Source organism: Lepidochelys kempii, chromosome 8, assembly GCF_965140265.1.
Source record: "Lepidochelys kempii isolate rLepKem1 chromosome 8, rLepKem1.hap2, whole genome shotgun sequence".
Taxonomy (NCBI): Eukaryota; Metazoa; Chordata; order Testudines; family Cheloniidae; genus Lepidochelys; species Lepidochelys kempii.
Genome location: NC_133263.1, coordinates 71,858,211 through 71,879,411, shown reverse-complemented (window position 1 = coordinate 71,879,411; position 21,201 = coordinate 71,858,211). Strand labels below are relative to the sequence as shown.

Here is a 21,201-nt window from a genome sequence, read left to right as displayed (position 1 = left end):
GGGAGGTCTAAATTAGAAAGGGATCTGTCCTGTCCCTGACCCACTGGGTGGGATACAGAGACTGTGGGAATTGTTCTTAGTTTCCCCCATGCTGGCCAGTGATGAGGTTAGCTGAGTGGACGGCAGGTTTGAGCCACTAGTAAAAGTGGCCAAACTGAGGGCTGCCATGAATCTCTGAGGCAAGCAATCCACCAATAAGCGCAGGACCCACCAAGGCAGAGGAGGAACTTTGTCACACTTCCTAATATTCAGATGGATCTCTACTAATACAATTCTGCTTCTTTCTCTTCTGAATCTTATTTTCTTCTCTACAACTCTAAGCTTCACCTTTTCCTTCTTGCTCTACAATTCCAGCCTTAACCTTTTTCTTTGTCACTGAGGTTGGACCAGTCTCTTTTCTCCTTGGATTTTAAGACTGGTCTCAACAACCTTTTTCATCTTGGAAGAGATTACCTGTCCTTTTTCTTCTCTTTGGAATTATTTTGTTGGTCAGAATTTCTAGAACAAAGTGACCACTTACCAGTCCGTCATTAAAGTTTCAGTGGCAGTTTAAAAGCTGTTGTTACAGACTTGTCCGCACCCTGTGTAGACTCCAGGACTGTAAAAAGGAAGCACGTTCTTCCTGATTTAAGCAGTAGCAATGTTAAAGCTCTCCAATGAACCTTTGCTGGGAGCTCACCATTTGTGCCTCAATTAAGGCTAGCAAATTACCTTCCTCCCTCCCTCCAAAATACTGAAGATTTAGGTACTTGTACCATAGCCATTCATAAAAAGATCTGTTAAGGCTGAAATTAGACCTCGAGGTTACCTACAGCTACATATGCAAATAACAATATCTATGATCCTCTGCCAATACCCTCATATCAGTTAGTGGTAACATATCTTAAGAGCTAATACTTAGGGTCAAAATGGTGAGTTAGGATAGAGCAGCAGACCAGAGCTCCATTTCCTCTGCACTAAATCAAACATTTAATGTAACTTTTGTACTCCTCCCTCTTCTTACCAAACCAATAGCTGCAGGTGAGTTACTTTGACACAGATATTGGTTGCCTCTAAGGAGGGTTTTCCTTTAACCTTAATGAATGGGACTGCTTCACCCCATCACACAAAGCCGTAGCACTCTCTTTTTGGCATTTCATTTGACATTACATTGGAAGTACTGACACTGTCTGTTTTATTATAAATAATACTGTTTAAAATGACAAATACTTCATAAATTCAGCATTTCAAGATTAGTTTATGGATTAAAGCAAACGCTTGTTTTATTTTCAAGGCAACATTCCATGAGCTCAGTATTTAAAGTCATGCATTTCCCAATTTTACTGTCATTGAAATACATTTCATTTCAAAAGATATCAGGAAATTATCACTATTCATTTTTGATACAAAGCCTCTTACATGTCAGCTGTCATTCTTCAAAAATCATATTGAAAATGGTGTTTCTAAGCAGAGTTCAGTTGCAGCGTAATAAGTAATAATTTCATCAGTTAGCAGCATTCAGCATCCACTGAGAGTTCTCTCACTATTATTTTATTCACAGAACCTTTGAGGAAGGAGCATGCTATAAAGATCCATTTATCCTTCAAGGTTTTTCATAAATGCGGCATACATCTTAGAAAACAATTGGTTATTCTTTCTCAATTTAAATAACTATAATAGCTTCCAGGTGTAAAACCTCTTTTTATACTTTCCTTTTACTCATATTACAGGTCTACACTTTTAATGATCTAGTCTAATGTTTCCACCTACTTTTGTACATGTATTCTGGAGTTTTCCATGGATGCTATGCGTGACTGGCTAGGGCATATTTGGCTTCTATTGTTAGAACAGAATAGAATCTGGTTTTGGATAATACCCTTCATAATCAAGGCAATGCCAAGCAGTTTATAATGAGCTAGATGCTAATATAGACACTAGAAGTGCAGTAACTATAGAGGAAAATGTCTAATATATTCCCCCTTCCCTCCTCAATGTCTTTATCAGTCCATTTCCCCTCAACCTCAAGGTCATGTTCTGGCTTTCATCGGTTTTTTTGGAGACTGGAAAGGCTTTCCCCTCACAGCACAACATAACTTTCCTTAATTAGACAAAGGGATTGCTGTTGAGCAACCTGGTTCTTAATGCTGCAGTAAGCTGAGCCCTCTATGAATTTTTTTTTGAATTAATTTTGGGAGAACCTGTCTGTCCTTCCTGGGTACATGGTGGGAAGTGTGAGAAGGCATTTGAGGACTAGAAGCAGTCAAGTGGTGCCAGCCTACATTCACACTGGTTAGTAGCTGATGAGTTGTACCTGCTTGAGTTCTAGCATATAACCCCTCTCGGGCTAGCCAATTCCTGTCAGAAGCACCACCACACTTGACTGAGTTTTGTGTATGGACAAGACTCAAAAGGGCAACACTCAAATTAAAATTCAGTTCAAGTTTGCAGTATAAAAGCCCCTGATGAACTGCCAGTTAATTCTAGTTACAAATACCCTTGCAAACGATAATCTAGACACTCCATCAATGTTTTTAGCTGCTTCTAAGCCAAAGAAACCATTGTCAGACCAAAAGAGCTACTGACTGATTTTCCTGCTGTGTGTTATCTACAAGTTGATGGAAAAACTGAAAAGGAAAGCTTTTGCTAATACAGACTAACACGGCTATCATTCTGAAACCTGAAAAGGAAAAGAATCCCACTCCTGTGGATCAGGAGTGTGACACCATGGCTGATCTCTCAATACCCTTTTGTTACGACAGTTCACACATTCTTGGACCAGAGCAATACTGGCCTTTTAGTATACCAGGGAATGGAAAACTATTTCCTTTCAGAGTAGAAGCATTGGTGGGAAAGAGTCTAACAGAATAAGTAAATTCAAGAGTCTGTTGCTACACTTGCCTCCTTGTCCAGTTGACTGTAGATCCTGATCAGGATCTACAGGCTACTCTTTGGCTTGTCCAAGTTGCCGCAACTATGCGCCAGCTTGGCGTGGTTTCCTCCCATGCTGTGACAGTGGGGGAGTGTTGCAAACAATAACTCGTGGTGGAAGAGTGCCTAACATGACATCTAAAATGTCATTTACAATGCCTTACCTCCCTTGATACACAGGCTATCCTCTGGTTATGGAACCTGGACACAAGAGAGCTGAATGTTTGTAGTTTATCCTAGGCTAAACCCTAAGGCAAACCAAACACATCCATGAATTATCTGTAGCCTATCAATTAACTCAAATTATAGTAGGTTTATTTAGACAGGGCTAGAACAGGGCTGGAACAGCTAACACGTTAGAATACAATTTGCCCTATCACCACATTTTTAACTAATATTTTTTAAAAGACATTAAGTATTTTAACAACACCTTCTATCCTAGTGCAGACAGGCCTCAAGTTACTAGCTTTGATATTTAACCCCAGCTTGCTTATCTAGAATTGTTTATATATCTCTGTGGAGAGAATTTCCTATGTGATTCGCTATTTTAAGTCAACAAAAAAAAGGTTTAAGGCCATGTTTTTAGTTATGACACAAACTGACAAAAAAGAAAGGAATTAAAGGTTAAAATTGACACTCAGACCTGAAATTGCCTCTTATGCCAGGTTATAATATACATTTGTCTATTCTGAAGACAAAAGTGACTATTTTTTTGTTTCCACTGCCAATTACTTTGAAGAAAGAGCCAGGGAGTCTTATTTATTTCACCACTGTCACCCATGGACGCTGTATATTTGTGGATATGGGTAGTTTCTTGATTTTCCCCTACTGAGTCAGAGCATCATGTTTGTCCTGGATATAGGTATGTGTGGCAAAAATCTCCTGGCAGATCTGCACAGCAGATTTCCACAGATATGTCATAACTGGAAGTTCTGCATCTGTAATAGCAGGAGAGTACCAGCAGAGAGCTGTGCCTTGCAGATGGGGAGAGAATTGTGCCCTTGGTTTACAAATGATCTCAACTGAAAATGAAATGACTGTGAATAGCATATCCACACAAATTCCACCTGCTGAGCATATGACAAGACATTCATGGCCAAAGGTTTCCTAGTCCTACATGTTTGATTTCTGCACCAAAGCACATATTCCCCTAAACCTCATACAAAGGGCCAAATCCTGCTTTTCTTATTGGGAGCAGGGCTGGGTTGGCAACAAAGCCTATAACACTGCAGTAATGTAATAAAAAGGAATAGAAATTGTATTCTAATGAGGGGAGGGAGGTTGCTAGGCAACCAGGGAGGAAGAGAGAGCAGTTTTTGATTTGAACTCTGTGCTGTCAAAGGGTTAGTATAGTCAGAACAAACAGGGCACATTTAATCCAGCTTGTCTTCAGTCATCATTAATTCAGCTCTGACTTCATGAACATTTTAAGCAGAGGTACGTTACAAGCAGAAGAAGTGTCAGCTGTGTCTGAGTGCCCTATGTCACAGGGCAAGATGGCACAGGACAGGTGAGTGGAGAATAAAAATGCTGCCCGTTTGAAGAAGAGCAGCATGTGCCTCTGGCTAGCACATACTGCACGCTGCATCATGCATGTAAATGAGTTTGTGGGGGAGGAGGGAGATGGCCATGCACCCTTGGGTCCAGGCAGACCATAGTCCCCTTTCTTTATGCTTTATTGAAGGCTGTGCAGATGCTCTGCCTCGATGCTATCAGGGTGCAGATTTTCACCATTCTTACAGGGGTGGGATAGCTCAGTGCTTTGAGCATTGGCCTGTTAGGGGGGACTTTTAGGGATCTGAAGCAAAAATTGGGGATTGGTCCTGCTCTGAGCAGGGGGTTGGACTAGATGATTTCCTGAGGTCCCTTCCAACCCTGATATTCTATGATCTCTACCAGCTGTATAAATATGGTACTTTACAATTCAAGGCCCTGTCTATACTGCATACACATACATCTATGTTGAGGAATCTGGTTATAAAGTTAAAACATGGTTGTCCCTTAACTAGGTTCAGTGTTGCCAGCCCTTGTGATGTTTTCACAAGTCTCATGATTTTCTTGGTTTTTCATAAAGCCCCAGCTCCTAAAGGCCTGCAATTGGGTGAGAATCGTTCTTTTTAAGTTGTAAGTAGTTTCTAGACCTCACTGGTTGCAGAGAAAAGCTTGTAAATGTGACAAGTGTATTTTAAAGGCTCAGAGACCAGAAGGAAAGTGAAAAGCAACCAAAAGGTTTTTTTTAAATCTTGTGACTTCGTGGTGCCTAACTCAAGTTCTGAATATTTGGGTTAGCAATACTGTATTTGTAGTGCAGACAAAATCCTAAAGTGCATACAACTCTGGGGACACATCTACACTAAGATAAAAGATGTACAGCATGGCCGCTGCTGGCCCAGGCTCACAGGGCTTGGGCTGTGGGGCCATAAATTTGGAGTGTAGACCTTGGGCTTTGAGACGCTGTGAGTGTGGAGGGATCTCAGATCCGGGCTCAGAGACTTGGTGCTGCAGGTTGTCAACAGAAGTTGAATACACAAAATAATGAGAGCGAGGACAGAATATGCCCCAAATGAAGGGCTTTCCCATTCTACCACTCATTCAAGGCTTCAGCCTAGTGACTGAGCCACCATTTCGTTGACATGTTTCTGGGAAATAAAGGACCTGATCCTGCAAATACTCACATACATGCTTAACTTTAAACATGGGCATGTTTGCAGGATCAGGGCCATATTCTGGAATAGTTAATAAAGCGAGTTACTTGCTCAGCATGGCGATTGTCTTTTATTTTAAGGTAAAAACAAACTTGGCATAAGATCTAGAAGGTGTACAGTAGAATCAGTGCTTGAAAAGTGTGAGATCTCAATATCAATTCAAAAATTATATTAATAAAATGTTTTTAATTATAGATCATTACAAACTTCTCTGCATCTTTACTGAATATTTTGATACAGATAAAGTATGTTATAGCTAGGATGCTTAAAAATATAATCGAATAATATATGTAACTAGTTAGTTATATTACAAATGTTCAAATTAAAGAAATCCCAGTAGTTATTTGCTTTTTAATGCCCAAAGGAGGACAAGGACAAACAAATATCAGGAAGATAACCTCTTCTTGGCCATAAAATCACGTGTATTACCCCTAATAATGCTTATACAAATTCAGAAAAGCTACATTTTAAACTTTATTTTGCTTTAACTTTCTATGCCAATTTTTTTATACTATGTTTTGAAAAATGGATGTAAACTTGGTTGTTGTGACTGTTGCTTCATAAAGAATATTTTATAGGCATTTTATAGGAGTTTTAACTGTAAAGACTGCAACTGGTAAACAATTTGGTCAAACCATAAAACTTTGGGTAAAGAGGGCCTGAATCAACCTCATCTTCTTTTCCAATAAAAACCTTTGCTTCTGTCTTAGAACCCCAGAGAAAAACCATGTAGTTGGAAATGTTTTAAGCCTCTTTTTATTTCCAGAGTTTTGAAATGGTAAACACCTTTGTGAAAAGCACTTGCAACTGTTAGATAAATATAAAGCTCGTAATATCGTTGCTATGTAAATGGTAAAATGCTTTATGTATCAACATGGAATCTAATGACCTTGCAAAACTAATTACTAATGTAAGATGCCATTTAAATATAAACTATTTATAATAATATGAAATTGATTAATTAATTACTAGCAGTGCTCAAGCAACCCCTCACCCAAACTCAGTAAGACAACACTCATCCCTCCAAAAACTGTTAAAAAGAATCCACAACTTCTTTAGCTTAAATAGTTAAAAACTTTCAGTAATTTACTTTAAAAATAAGTGCTTTGAGAACCGTTTATATAAAAAACAGAAGCATTTGGATTTTCTAAAAACAGAATTGTAATTCCAGTTTAAGTCTAACAAAAAAAAATCCAAGAAATCTCAGAAAATGGCCTGAATATATTAAAGTTAAAATGCTAATCTTAAAGAATCTCCCACTACAAAGACAGAGGAATAGAACTGTCAAGAAATAATTAGAATTCCAATGCATATATGCATTAACAAACTACATATTCATAAGACAAAGATGCTCCTAATGACAATCCAGGAGGGTACTGAGCCAATGAAAGGGTGGCAGAAACCAAATTTAAATTTAAAGCCTGAAAAAGCTGTGTTTTCCCCTTATAATTTCAAGAAAATAAGACACAGAAGGATATAAAATCTCTGAGAGTAAGCACCCCTCACACACATACTCCGTGCTACCCTGGTAATACAGCAAGTACTCACCAACTTATTCTGTCCATCTCTACAAGCACACTGCCATGACAGCTCAGAGAAACAGAAAAAGACTCAAGAAGAAACCAGCCCAAAGAAAACCTCCCCAAGACTTCAAGATGGATTAGTGAGAGAAAGTTAACAAGACACTATCAAGGGATTAGATTTCAAAACTCTTGTAATTATTTTATTGACTATTGAAATGCAATTATAACAAACCATTAATAGTTTCTTCTGTTAATCAACAAATGGTTAAACCATGTATTCCCAGAAAGGAAACAAGGGCTAACCTTTGGTGAACAGAGAAATAGGGGGATTTAATTGGATTTAAGATTCTTGATATTCATAATTTGTCTGTCTCAATACAGTTCATGGCTTCTTCTAAGCAGCTGATTTAATTTTTTTTATTTCATAGGATTTAGTGATGACTGCTTACTTTGCACAATTACAAACTGGCTGATTACTAACAATAACCAACAAACAAACAAAACTCTCCTTCATTAAACAAAACCCTCTTGCCCATTTATAAGCCTTCTTAGCTATGTAAGTTTATACTAAGACTGAGTCATCCTAGGCACTCCGACACCCTACACACTACTGCAATGATATTGGCACAAAATTAGCCTTCTGAGATATCATTTGAAAACTAACACCACACCGGTTATTAATCTCATTGTAAAATGCATATGTCAAGCCTATATGTGAAGTTATGAATCCCCTCTATATGACATTACTAGAACATGTTTAAGACCAGACAGCCCAGTTTAGGTCAACGTAATGACCAGCCTGTTTTATACAAAGGAATGTGAGTTTACCTCAGTTTACATATTAGCAATAAACAAAGCCATCAAGCTAAACCAGCAGTGTTTATTCTAATCCTGAACACATGAAACAGAAAATTAACATTGATCCTGCACCCCAGAGAGACACAGGAGACTGAGTCACCAGGATGCCTTCTGACTTGTAAGACAAATACAACCCTTTGTGGATATAAGAAAGAGAGAGACTCCATCTCAGCTGAGAGCTTCTTAACGAGGCTTTGAACCCTAAGCCCTTTAGCACCCATCAACCCTTAACCAGGGGGCAGGGCTACTCAGGAAGACCAGGGCTTTAAAAAGCATTTGGGGGGGCTACATAAGTTTAACAAAGTTTAAGGAACATTAAATGTAAGCGAGAAACCACCCCCTAACAACAACAACTAAGGAATAAGCTGCAGGAGTAAAAAGAGAATGTAGGTATAAGTCCAGCAACAGAGTAGGGGCTACCCAGTTTATTGCACCCAATGCAGCATGTATGATTACCTGCCCGATGGGCAGGTGGTGTATGTGTGCATTTGGTGTAAGGAGCTCCTGGCCCTCAAAAGACCGTGTATGGGCCTTGGAGACCAGGGTGGCGGAGCTGGAGGAGCTAAGGGAGATAGAGAGATACATAGATGAGACTTTCCAGGACACAGTACAATGGTTCCACCCCCGGTCTGACAACACCTGTGCTGTTGAGGAGAACATCCAGCTGGAGCAGAGGAAAACGATCCCATAGTTGGGACCCTCCTTCCAGATGATGTTGTGGTATCCTCTCACACTGAGGATACGTCTCCAGGGGAGGGAACTCCAGTTATTAGGGAGAGACAGGTATTAGTAATGGGCGATTTGATCATTAGAAACATAGATAGAGGGGTTTGCGACGACCGGGAGAACCGCATGGTGACTTGCCTGTGGATCTCTCAAGACATCTAGATAGACTTATGTGTAGTGCTGGGAAGGAGCTGGTGGTCGTGGTACATGTAGGTACCAATGACATAGGGAAAAATAGGAGAGATGTCCTGGAGGCGAAATTTAGGCTGCTAGATAAGAGATTGAAGTCCAGGACCTCCATGATAGCATTCTCTGAAATGCTTCCAGTTCCACATGCAGGTCCAGTTAGATTGCAGGGTCTCAATGCGTGGATGAGACAATGGTGTAGGGAGGACGGGTTTAGATTTATTAGGAGCTAGGGAAACTTTTGGGAAAGGGGGAGCCTATACAGGAAGGATGGGCTCCAACTAAACCAAAATGGAACCACATTGCTGGCGCTTAAAATTAAAAAGGTCATAGAGCATTTTTTAAGCTAAGGGCTGGGGGAAAGCCAACCGGTGTGGAGGAGCATGTGATTCGGACAGAGACATCCCTTAGGGAAGGATCTACTAATGGAGATTCTCTATGCCCTAGTAAGGAGGAGAATATGGAAGATAAAATACAGGTAGGATCTGATGAGAAACAGTCAAATGAAAAAAAGTCTCATTCAATTATATCATGTAATGGGAAACAGCTAAAAAGTGACAAGTTTTTAAAGTGCTTATATACCAATGCTAGAAGTCTAAATAATAAGATGGGTGAACTAGAGTGCCTCATATTAAATGAGGATATTGATATAATAAGGCTTCACAGAAACTTGGTGGAATGAGGATAATCAATGGGACACAGTAATACCAGGCTATAAAATATATCAGAAGGACAGAACACTATATGTGAAAAAAAGCATAGAATCAAATGAAGTAAAAATCTTAAGTGAACCGAACTGTACTATAGAACCTCTATGGATAGTAATTCCATGCTCAAATAAGAAGAATATAGCAGTAGGGATACATTACTGATCACCTGACCAGGATGGTGATAGTGACTGTGAAATGCTCAGGGAGATTAGAGAGGCTATTAAAATAAAAAAACTCAATAATAATGGGGAATTTCAACTATCCTCATATTGACTGGGTACGTATCACCTCAGAACTGGATGCAGAGATAAAGTTTCTTGACACCTTAAATGACTGCTTCCTGGAGCAGCTAGACCTGGAACCCACAAAAGGAAAAGCAATTCTTGATTTAGTCCTAAGTGGAGCACAGGATCAGGTCCAAGAGGTGAATATAGCTGGACCACTTGGTGATAGTGACCATAATATAATTAAATTTAACATTCCTGTGGTGAGGAAAACACCAATGCGGCCCAACACTGTAGCATTTAATTTCAGAAAGGGGAGCTACACAAAAATGAGGAGGTTAGTTAACAGAAATTAAAAGGCACAGCACCAAAAGTAAAATCCCTGCAAGCTGCATAAAGACGCCATAATAGAGGCTCAACCTAAACGTAGACCACAAATTAAAAAACATAGTAAGAGAACAAAAAAAGAGCCACTGTGGCTAAACAACAAGGTAAAAGAAGCACTGAGAGGCAAAAAGGCATCCTTTAAACAGTGGAAGTTAAATCCTAGTGAGGAGAACAGAAAGGAGCATAAACTCTGGCAAATGAAGTGTAAAAATATAATTAGGAAGGCCAAAAAAAATTTGAAGAACAGCTAGCCAAAGACTCAAAGTAATAGCAAAAAAAATTAAATACATCAGAAGCAGGAAGCCTACTAAACAACCAGTGAGGCCACTGGACAATTGAGGTGCTAAAGGAGCACTCAAGGATGATAAGGCGATTGCAGAGAAACTAAATTAATTCTTTGCATCAGTCTTCACGGTTGAGGATGTGAGGGAGATTCCCAAACATGAGCCATTCTTTTTAAGTGACAAATCTGAGGAACTGGTCCCAGATTGAGGTGTCATTAGAGAAGGTTTTGGAACAAACTGATAAACTAAACAGTAATAAGTCACCAGGACCGGATGGTATTCACCCAAGAGTTCTGAAGGAACTCAAATATGAAATTGCAGAACTACTAACTCTAGTCTGTAACCTATCATTTAAATTGGCTTCTGTACCAAATGACTGGAGGATAGCTAATGTGACGCCAATTTTTAAAAAGGGCTCCAGAGGTGACCCCAGCAATTACAGGCCGGTAAGCCTGATTTCAGTACGGAGCAAACTGGTTGTGCAAAACTGTCAGACAAATAGATGAACACATGTTGATTCTTCCCAAACAAATTGTTTTTTGTAAAGGGAAATCATGCCTCACCAATCTGCTACAATTCTTTGAGGGGGTCAACAAGCATGTGGACAAGGGAGATCCAGTGGATACAGTGTATTTAGATTTTCAGAAAGTCTTTGACAAGGTCCCTCACCAAAGGCTATTAAGCAAAGTAAGCAGTCATGGGATAAGAGGGAAGGTTCTGTCATCGACTGGTAAGTGGTTAAAGACAGGAAACAAAGGGTAGGAATAAATGGTCAGTTTATAAAAGTACACAGATACTGGGTTAGATGGACCTTTGGTCTGACCCAGCATGGCTGTTCTTATGTTCTTAAAACACAACTTGCTCCTCAGAAACAAATTTGGTTGTGATTCTCTTCGGGGGCGGGGAGATGAAGGCGGGCAGGAGATAAGGGCATTTCACAAGGCTTTCCTTGCCAGTGAGTAGTCTGCTGTCTATATGTTGGAGCCAGGCTTTGCAGTGGTGATTCCTGGCTAAAGGATGAGATGAATGCCTAGAATACTCTCAAAGCTATTTCCTAATATCCATGCTGATGTCTGACTTCTAGGAATGAACTGAAAGGTCTGAAGGACTAAAACTCTATTTGACCATGCTTTATAGTGGCTACATGGGAATTATCTGCTCATGTAAGCGTGTAAACTTTTGTTACTTGCATATATAATGTACTGTGTATTAATAGCACTGAAACTTTCTGTTTTAAACTTTCCTTTTTTTTTATTTTTTTTAAGTTTCATCAACCAGAGATTGTAAGTATGTGATGCACTTCTTTCCCCCATAACTCTTTTTTTCATTCAGTATACATGTAACCTATCCTTGGCTTCATTTGTCTTACTGTTAATACTAATAAGACGTCTGTGTTTATTACATCATCATGTTGTATTTCTTGCTGCACTTTGATTTATGTCCCTGTCTCTGGTTTAGCCCATATATATATGATGAAATGAATAACCTGTCAGTTCCAAGGTACTTTTGAAAGATGCCCCAGACTGTCAAATGTTTTGGCATTTTTCCTCATCAGAGATAGTTTGCCTTCCTCCATGTTCACATATTTAATTAAGTTCTTGATCCAGACTGACCCTGCGGAGAACCTTCTCATCCATAGAAAAGCAATCCATTTTGGCCAGCAGTACTGTGTGTATGCAGTACATGTGCAAAGTGCAACTTGTGAAGGGCCAGATTTTGCCTAATATGCACAGGTCAGTAGTAAGAGCACTGTGGAGTTTCCCAGAGCTACTTGGTTCACAGAAGACATGTTCCTTCTGGAGCTGTGCTCCTTCAGGGCTGCAGCCTATGCTGTTTTTTGAAGGCTGATGTTAGGCGGGATGGGGTCCTGGATCAGCACAGGAAACGGTTAACGCACTCAAAACTCAGTGACTACAGTTGTGGCTAGCTCCATTATAGAGGGGAGGAGGGGTGTTTCTTGTGCCATGCTCCTGCTTGTGTGTGCACAGTACAGAGTGCCCTGTGTCCCTCACCTCTTAGTTGCATTTTACAGCCTGGTGTATGCATTACAAAGCAGTAGAGCAGCTGAGCTGGCAGAAGTTGTGCTCTTCTCTGGTGCTGTGTGTGTACTGGGCACTGCAAAGTGCAGTTTATGAAAGAGTGCAGCAAATTTCACTTTGTAGGTTCATAGCTCCCAGAGCAAGTGAGAAGGGACATTAAAGAAAAGGGGTTGCTTAAAAACAAAGCACTATAATACAGCATCCTCTAAGGGAGAAGTAGGCCAAATCTTGGGAGATGGGAGCATAGTGTGAAAACATAGGAAAGCTGGATTAAGATAATACAAAAGGGAAGCCCTGTTGTCCTGAATGTCCCTTTCTTGCTCTTAAAAACATGGCAAAGATTATGTAAATAAATTTCTGCAATTGGCTACCTTTGATCCAGATTGATTTTTTTTTTAAAATTCCAGAAAGCTTCTATTGTTGCAACTCCTGTGAATGATTAAAATACCTGCCATTTGCTTGAAGATGTACGGTAAAATACCAGTTTAATTTGTAGTGTTGTTCTGAAGTTGTGGCTTCAAATTACTAGTCGTTCCCTGTCTGTTCACTGCTCAGAACACTATTCCCATATAATTAACCATATCTATCCAAGGTCATGTGATGAATGATCAGTAAGGAAATGAAATTTTCTGTTTACCCATTTTGCTTTATGGGTTCCCATTTAGAGGTGTTTTGTTTTGTTTTTAAGTGTAGTAAACTCTTAGCTGAACAGAACAATAATTATAGTGTGATTAGTAAAAGATCAGGCAAGATTATAGTCCAAATTTGTCGTTCCTATTTTGAAAGAGTTCTTTTAAAAACTCATTGGGGGTCTAAAAGGGTTAATTTAAAATTGTTGGATGCCAAAGAATTTTATTTTAAAAAATGACTAAAAATATTTAGTCCGGAGAAACAAGAAATCGGAGGCCAGCTCTTACCAATTGTTTCTCTTATTGACAATTCAGGAGTGTGACTCCCACTATGTTAGTCATGGGAGTTCTTTTACATACGTTGGGGGACACCCTTGGTTGAGATCCAACAAAACAATCACAAATTATTAACCATGGCTATTTTATTATTAAAGAAAGGAAAATAAAACATTAAACAAAACAACACTAATGACAGAACATAATGATAAACTGTGACTTTTGTTACAATCGCTTCTATATGTCTCTGTGGAGAGCTTTTAACAGTGATTACACACTTGAGAGTGGAACTGCCTTTGAGGGAGGAGGGGGCACTTTTCTCTTGGTCAGTTCAGACCAAGGTCGTCTTTCCCCAAATTACTGTGAATGCAGTTGTAAGACTGTTGGGGACACCCAGAACTGTGAGCCATTGTTACTTCTGTGCCTCAACAAGTGAGCCTTGCTAGAGATTAGTGTGTCTGTGAGCGCCGCACCACACCAGTCTGTTTTTCTCACCAGCAAACGGGCTCTGCTGGCACAAACCTCACCTAGCAGGTAACAATCTGTGAACTCCAGAGCTCCCCAGATATTGCAGTGCACGGCCCCATTGCTGTTCGTTCACAGAAGATACCAAGTTTGCTGCTCTTCTAAAGAGTTATATCAGCTTATTAACATAACAGCAGTAAATACACCTTGCCCTAGAAGCACAATACTGAGTTGATTATTAGTAAAAATAAAACAAGTTTCTTAACAAGAGGACATAGGTTAAGTGACACCAAGTAGCAGTAATCAAAGTAGAAATGGTTAGAATCAAATAAAAATCAAACATCTAAAAGAGTAAAACTTAATCTAGCAAGATACAGTTTCTGTTCAAGATGGTTTTCTCTCACGTATCGTCCCCTTTCCAGCTTTTACTGTCTAGTCTGGCTGGGACCCATCACAGGGATCAAATCATTTGATTCCTTTGTCTCCTAAGCTGAAGGATAAGAACATAAGAATGGCCATACTGGGTCAGCCCAAAGGTCCATCTAGCCCAGTATCCTGTCTTACGACAGTGGCCAATGCCAGGTGCCCCAGAGGAAATGAACAGAACAGATAATCATCAAGAGATCCATTCCCTGTCGCTCATTCCCAGCTTCTGGCAAACAAAAGCTAGGGACACCATCCCCGTCCATCCTGGCTAATAGCCATTGATGGACCTATCCTCCGTGAGTGTATCTAGTTCTTTTTTAAACCCTGTTATCGTCTTGGCCTTCACAACATCCTCTGGCAAAGGGTTCCACAGGCTGACTGTGCGTGTGTTATGTGAAAAAATACTTTCTTTTTTTTTTGTTTTAAATCTGCTACCTATTAATTTCATTTGGCGGTCCCTAGTTCTTGTGTTATGAGAAGGAATAAATAACACTTCCTTATTTACTTTCTCCACATCAGTCATGATTTTATAGACCTCAATCATATTTCCCTCCTCCACCCCCCGGTCATCTCTTTTCCAAGCTGAAAAGTCAGTCTTATTAATCCCTCCTTATACGGAAGCCGTTCCATACCCCTACTTATTTTTGTTGCCCTTTTCTGAACCTTGTCCAATAGATCTTTTTTCAGATAAGGTGACCACATCCGCATGCACTATTCAAGATGTGGGAGTACCATGGATTTATATAGAGGCAATGTGATATTTTCTGTCTTACTATCTATCCCTGTCTGAATGATTCCCAACATTGTGTTTGCTTTTTTCACGGCCGCTGCATGTTGAGTGGATGTTTTCAGAGAACTGTCCACAATGACTCCAAGATCTCTTTCTTGAGTGGTAACAGCTAATTTAGACCCCATCATTTTATATGTATAGTTTACTTTGCATTTATCAACATTGAATTTCACCTGCCATTTTGTTGCCCAGTCACCCAGTTTTGAGAGATCCTTTTGTAGCTCTTCACAATCTGCCTGGGACTTAGCTATCTTGAGTATTTTTGTATCATCTGCAAATCTTGCCACCTCACTGTTTACCCCTTTTTTCAGATAATTTATGAATATGTTGAATAGGACTGGTCCCAGTACAGACCCCTGGGGGACACCACTATTTACCTCTTTCCATTCTGAAAACTGATCATTTATTCCTACCCTTTGTTTCCTATCTTTTAACCAGTTACCAATCCAGAGGACCTTCCCTCTTATCCCATAACAGTTTATTTTGTTTAAGAACCTTTGGCGAGGGAATCAGACGTCAAGAATTATAACATTCAAAAAACAGTTGGAGAACACTTCAATCTCTTTGGTCACTCGATTACAGACCTAAAAGTTGCAATTCTTCAACAAAAAAACTTCAAAAACAGACTCCAACAAGAGACTGCTGAATTGGAATTAATTTGCAAACTGGATACAATTAACTTAGGCTTGAGTAGAGACTGGGAGTGGATAGGTCATTACACAAAGTAAAGATATTTCCCCAAGTTTATTCCCCCCTCCACCACCCCACTGTTCCTCAGACGTTCTTGTCAACTGCTGGAAATGGCCCACCTTGATTATTACTACAAAAGATTTTCCCCCGCTCTCCTGCTGGTAATAGCTCACCTTAAGTGATCACTCTCTTGTTACAGTGTGTATGGTAACTCCCACTGTTTCATGTTCTCTATGTATATAAATCTCCCTACTGTATTTTCCACTGCATGCATCCGATGAAGTGAGCTGTAGCTCACGGAAGCTTCTGCTCAAATAAATTGGTTAGTCTCTAAGGTGCCACAAGTACTCCTTCTCTTTTTGCAAATACAGACTAACATGGCTGCTACTCTGAAACCTCTCTTAATGAGGTTACTGATCATAAATTTCTTTGTTTCCATTGAATCTGAAACCTAAAATTTGGTACATGCATCTTTTATGGACTACTTAATACAGGGAAAGGGGTGAGGAGAGGCCACATTTGACCTGCGACATCAGGGTCTTGTGGGATTTCAACCACTCAAGACACTTCAAAGAACAATTCATTTTGTTAAAGAGATTACCTTCCTTGCCTGACTGATCTGAATGAGTACTTAAAAAACAAAAAAATAAAGTTTATACTTTCTACCTGAAAGTGAGATAGATACAAGTCTCTTTCAAAGCAGCTTCCCAAATACACCAGCACAATGATCGTGGATGGTGTTGAATTATTAACACATGACCATTCAATGACCTCGAAGTTGGCTTCTAAGTCACATTTCTCAAAACAACGTGAAACAAAATGCAAGGTGTGGGAAGGCTTTGGATCAGGAGAATGATTAAAGACAGAGTACTGCAAAGCCTATATTGCTACAATGTCCAACTTTGCGCTACGCCTTCAGGGCAGGAGGAGCCGCCGGTTTCCTGGGTCAAACTTTGGGGGCGGCCCCGCCTGCGCACAGCCCCACCCCACACGGGTACCTCAATGTCCACCGGGTCCCGGGTGAGCATGCGAGCCATGGTGTCCTCCTAGGACCCGTCCGTCCCCTGGGCCGCAGAGCTCCCGACTCGGCGGAGCGCGGGAGGACTAGCGGCGGGCGAGCCCAGCACCGCCCCGGGGGCGGGCACCCGCCTGCGCTGGCTGCCGTCGCTCTTCTCCCTCACCCCGGCTGCGGGCTCTGAGGCGGGTTTCCCAGCCGGGGCCGCGGGTTAACGGGGCGAGCACGTAGCTGGGGCAGAGCGTGGGGAAAGCAGCCCCTCTGCCGTACGGAGCAGTCAGCTCCTTCACGGAAACGAAGAGAGCCAGCGCCGCACAAGCACGACCCGCCCGAGCCGGGCAGGGGCCGGGGCCGGGGCCGGGGCGGGCACTGAACCCACTTCGTGCAAGCGCGCTGGGGTTTGCGCCGCAGGCTGCTACACCTGCCTCTAGTGAGCGAGGTTTGCTCGCTGGGAGTTCCCTGAGCCTCTAGTCCCGCAGCTACACCGCGGGTTTATGTCAACAACCTTCGCCCGGGTTTATTCAGGCCTAATTAGGGCAGTTTTCCCTGAGAAAGAGCAAGAGAAACGTGCAGGTAGGTGCTGTGTCTTGAAATGAGCGCACAAGGTGGGCGAGGTAATGGCGTGTAGTGGCCCATCGTCAGTGGTATTACCTCACTCACCCTCTCTCCCTGTCCTGGGACCCACAGGGCCACGCCACCATTGCATGGAAGTGAGCACCCCCTGGAAAGTTCCCTAGCAGCCAACAGAGAGCCAGGCTTGGCACCGGCTTTTAAGCAGCCCTTCCCAATAAGCACCAAATGACCCACTAATATTGTCAAGATTTTTTTTCTGCATTTCATGAGAGCAGAGAGATGGGCAGTGTGACCAGTCTTTGCCTTGGGCATGCAATGGGGTGGAGGCTCCTTGCACTTCTGTGATTGGTGTTTGAGTGAAGCAATCTGCCCTTTGGTATATGAGCAAGTTTTATATCCATGCTGGTAACTAGGTGTAAGCAGGGGAATAGTCCTGCTATTGTGGGGAATTTTCCTGGTTTCTGCACTACCCCGCTGAAGTGGGCTAGCGAAAGGATCTGAGTCTTCGCTCCCACTTCCTTCACCCAGTGGCCTCCCTGCCCTTGAGGGCTCCCCTTCCACTCTCCTGTCTGGCAGAGTCCTCGTAACCCTAACAAGGCTGGGCCAAGGATTCCTGGGGGGGCTCGACCCCCAACCCTGCTGTGTTTGTCCCCCACTCCGGGGTACTCTCTCTGCATTAGGCAGTTCTCTGACCCACTGATCATTACATACAATTTGAAGCAAATGCAAGTTATTTAATCAACAATTAATTTTAAAAAGATTAAGGGAAAATGGGAAAGGTTAATGGAAAACATCAGCCTGCTCTGTGGCAGGGAACATCACAAACAGTGTCTCTGGAATGTCAGAGCAGTTCAGTCTGTTCCTTGTAAGTCCCAGGCCTCCTTCTCAGCCTCTGGCTGTGCTGCAGGGATGCTGTGGGTTGGACACTCACTCTAGTGGTGGCCACATGCTCTCGGGCTCTAGGTGGCAGAGCTCTTCTTCCCAGCATTGCCCCCGCATTGTCAGGGTTACCAATGCCCCTCCAAGTCTGGCCTGCAGCGCCTCCTGGCCGAGGCATCTCCCTGCCCTGGGCCCACTGTCCATGGTCCCCCCTTGCTCTCCCCAGCTGCTCATGACACCCAGCTCTGGACTGCTCCAGCCCCAGCTCCAGCTCCAGCTCCACTCTGCCTCAGCACTGCTGCTGCTCTGCCTCCAGCTCCCTGGGCTGCTTCTCTGGCCCCTCTGGCTCTGGTTGCTTCAGGTCTGCTCTACAGGCTGCTTCTGTGACTCTGCTCCCAGCACTGACCTGCTTCGTGGGCTGCTTTTCTGGCCCCTCTGGCTCTGGTTGCTGCAGCTCTGCTCCCAGGGCAAGTCTGCTCTCTCTGGGCTGTGCTTCTGGCTTGGGGCTGCACTGCTCCCAGGACAGGGTCTGCTCTCTCTGGGCTGCTTTTCTGGTCCCTCTGGATCTGGCACAGCTCTGCTCTCCAGCTCAGCTTGGGCCCCCGTTTTCTCCTTAGCTCTACCCCCACTCTGTCTGACCCAGGCAATTCCAGCTCACACGGAGGATGGAGGACGGGACCTCCCTGGCCTCCTGATTAGCTTGCCCGCCCTGTCATTCAGGCTGACCTGGAGCATTGGCCTCTCCCCATTGTTCCTGGGGAGTCTCAGGGTCTTCATTCCCCATCGACCCTTTCCCCTTTTAGTACTGGGAGCTAGCAACTAAAACACACCCACTGAATGTTAGTAAGGGGGCAACAGTCCCCTTGCATAGGCACCCTGTATTCATGAGAACTGCTCTTGATTTTGTCTTTGTCTCTTTCAGGACAAAGGTTAAAGAGGATGAACTTTTCTCCCTTTGTAAAAAGCCCATAAAAACAGCTTCTGGACATTGATAGTACCTCTGGGTCACTTATTTATCCCCTTCTCCCCATTTCTCTCCCTTGAAGGGCTGAGAGTTTGCCTTTTAGAGGGTAAAAAGTGTTTCTCACTATACTGTTACTTTATTTCCTCCAACCCTTGCATATGCAGAGTTTGAGATTTCCCATGTAGATTTAGTTTCTTGCTTGCCAGCTGCAGCAATAACCTTCTGTTGCTTTTTAGCTCCTCTGCATAGCTTAAAGGTATATGCTAGATAAGGCACAGACATAAGTTAAGGCACTAAAGCCATGTGCTGACAGGCCTGAGGCCTGTAAGACAATAGCTTACTTCAGCAGTTCTCAAACTGTAGCAACCCAAGAACCCTCATTTTGATTTAAAAATTTTCAGGGACTCCCACCCTGACTCAGCCCTTCCCCTTCCCTTCCCTCCCTCTGTCACCCACTCTCCCCCACCCTCACTCACTTTCACCAGGCTGGGGCAGGGAGTTGGGGTGTGTGGGGGGGTGGGCTCTGGGAGGGAGTTGGGGTGCAGGCTCTGGGAGGGGGCAAGGGGTTGGAGCGTGGGCTCCAGCCGAGCGGCGCTTAGTTCAGGCGGCTTCCAAAAGCAACTAGTACACCCCTCTGGCAGTGGCTCCTAGGCAGGAGGGGAGTTCTCCAAGCACTGCCTATGCCTGCAGGCACCACCCCCACTGTTCCCAATGGCCACAGTTCCCGGCCAATGGAAGCTATGGGGGCGGCGCTTGGGGCAGGGACAGCACACAGAGACCTCTTGCTTCCCCCCCTGCAGGGACATGCCAGCCGCTTCCAGGAGCGGCACGGAGCTGGAGCAGGTATGGAGCTTGACTTAGTCCCGCTGCACTGTTGGACTTTTAGCATGCAGAAGGAGAGGGAGGGGGAGAAGTTGATTAGCAGGGCCCAAGGACCCCCTGGGGAACCTTCAGGGACCCCCCATAGGTCCACAGACCCCAGTTTGAGAAACACGGGCTTAGCTAAACAAGACATAAGGCCCAAAAGCCTTCACATACTGCTGGTTAAGTGTATAGCCCCAGTTCCTACGAGAACACTGTAGCAACTAAACTCCTAACATGTAGTCACAAGATTTTCGTTTGTAGCCGATTGGGATGTTTTAAGTGAGGAACATGTGCCAATATCAGACTACAAGAGTACCATGGTAACTGACATGTTATAATACATTTGAGTAACGGCTGGGAGAAGAGCACCCCACCATTAGTAGGATGGGGAAATACAAATAAGGAAAAAGGGAAGAAACCTCTACTGAATATACATTAGGCATAGCAGCATCAGCGTAACACAGGGATCGACAACCTTTGGCATGCAACCCGCCAGGGTAAGCCCCTTGGCGAGCCGGTCTGGTTTGTTTATCTGCTGTGTCCGCAGGTTCAGCCGATCGTGGCACCCACTGGCTGCGGTTCGCTGTACCAAGCCAATGGGAGCTGCGGGAAGTGGCAGGCAGCACATCCCTCGGCCTGCACCGGTTCCCGCAGCCCCCATTGGCCTGGGACAGCGAACTGCGGCCAGTGAGAGCCGCAATCGGCTGAACCTGTGGACGCGGCAGGTAAACAAACCAACCCGGCCCGTCAGGGGGCTTACCCTAGTGGGCCACATGCCAAAGGTTGCCGATCCCTGGCGTAATACATTGTAAAAATTTTATCCCAGCCTGTGTGCTTAAGAGCCGGGAGAGATGTAGCTCTTGCATGATGAGGAGGATAATGGCTAACATTTCAGGTTGTTCTGCAAGGAATGGAGAGAGTATATGAACGCTCAGATGTACATTCAGTACTACCTCTACCTACCTTGCTGCATTGGAGTGTTTGTGACTCTCAACTATTATTAATAAAACTATTACAAATACAGGTTTGTCTTAAAAGTGTGAGTGTTGCAACTGCACACATTGCAACTGAATAGTAATTC

At 43.0% G+C, this 21,201-nt stretch overlaps 1 protein-coding gene and 1 long non-coding RNA gene across 7 annotated transcripts in view; one reads left to right on the top strand and one right to left on the bottom strand.

Moving 5' to 3' along the window:
* DPYD (dihydropyrimidine dehydrogenase) overlaps positions 1 to 17,175 on the bottom strand; it is a 543,036-nt gene extending 525,861 nt beyond the window's left edge. For 2 of the 4 annotated variants that reach the window (XM_073356963.1, XM_073356964.1), the window contains exon 1: positions 16,824 to 17,175. In XM_073356963.1, coding sequence (XP_073213064.1) covers positions 16,824 to 16,862 — 39 coding nt within the window. In that variant the 5' untranslated portion in view covers positions 16,863 to 17,175. The remainder of the gene's footprint in view (positions 1 to 16,823) is intronic. The other 2 variants (XM_073356962.1, XM_073356960.1) reach the window with 2 other exon arrangements.
* The window catches only part of LOC140916050 (uncharacterized), a 68,798-nt gene that overhangs the window by 977 nt on the left and 46,620 nt on the right, over positions 1 to 21,201 (top strand). The gene's annotated exons all lie outside the window — the stretch shown is intronic.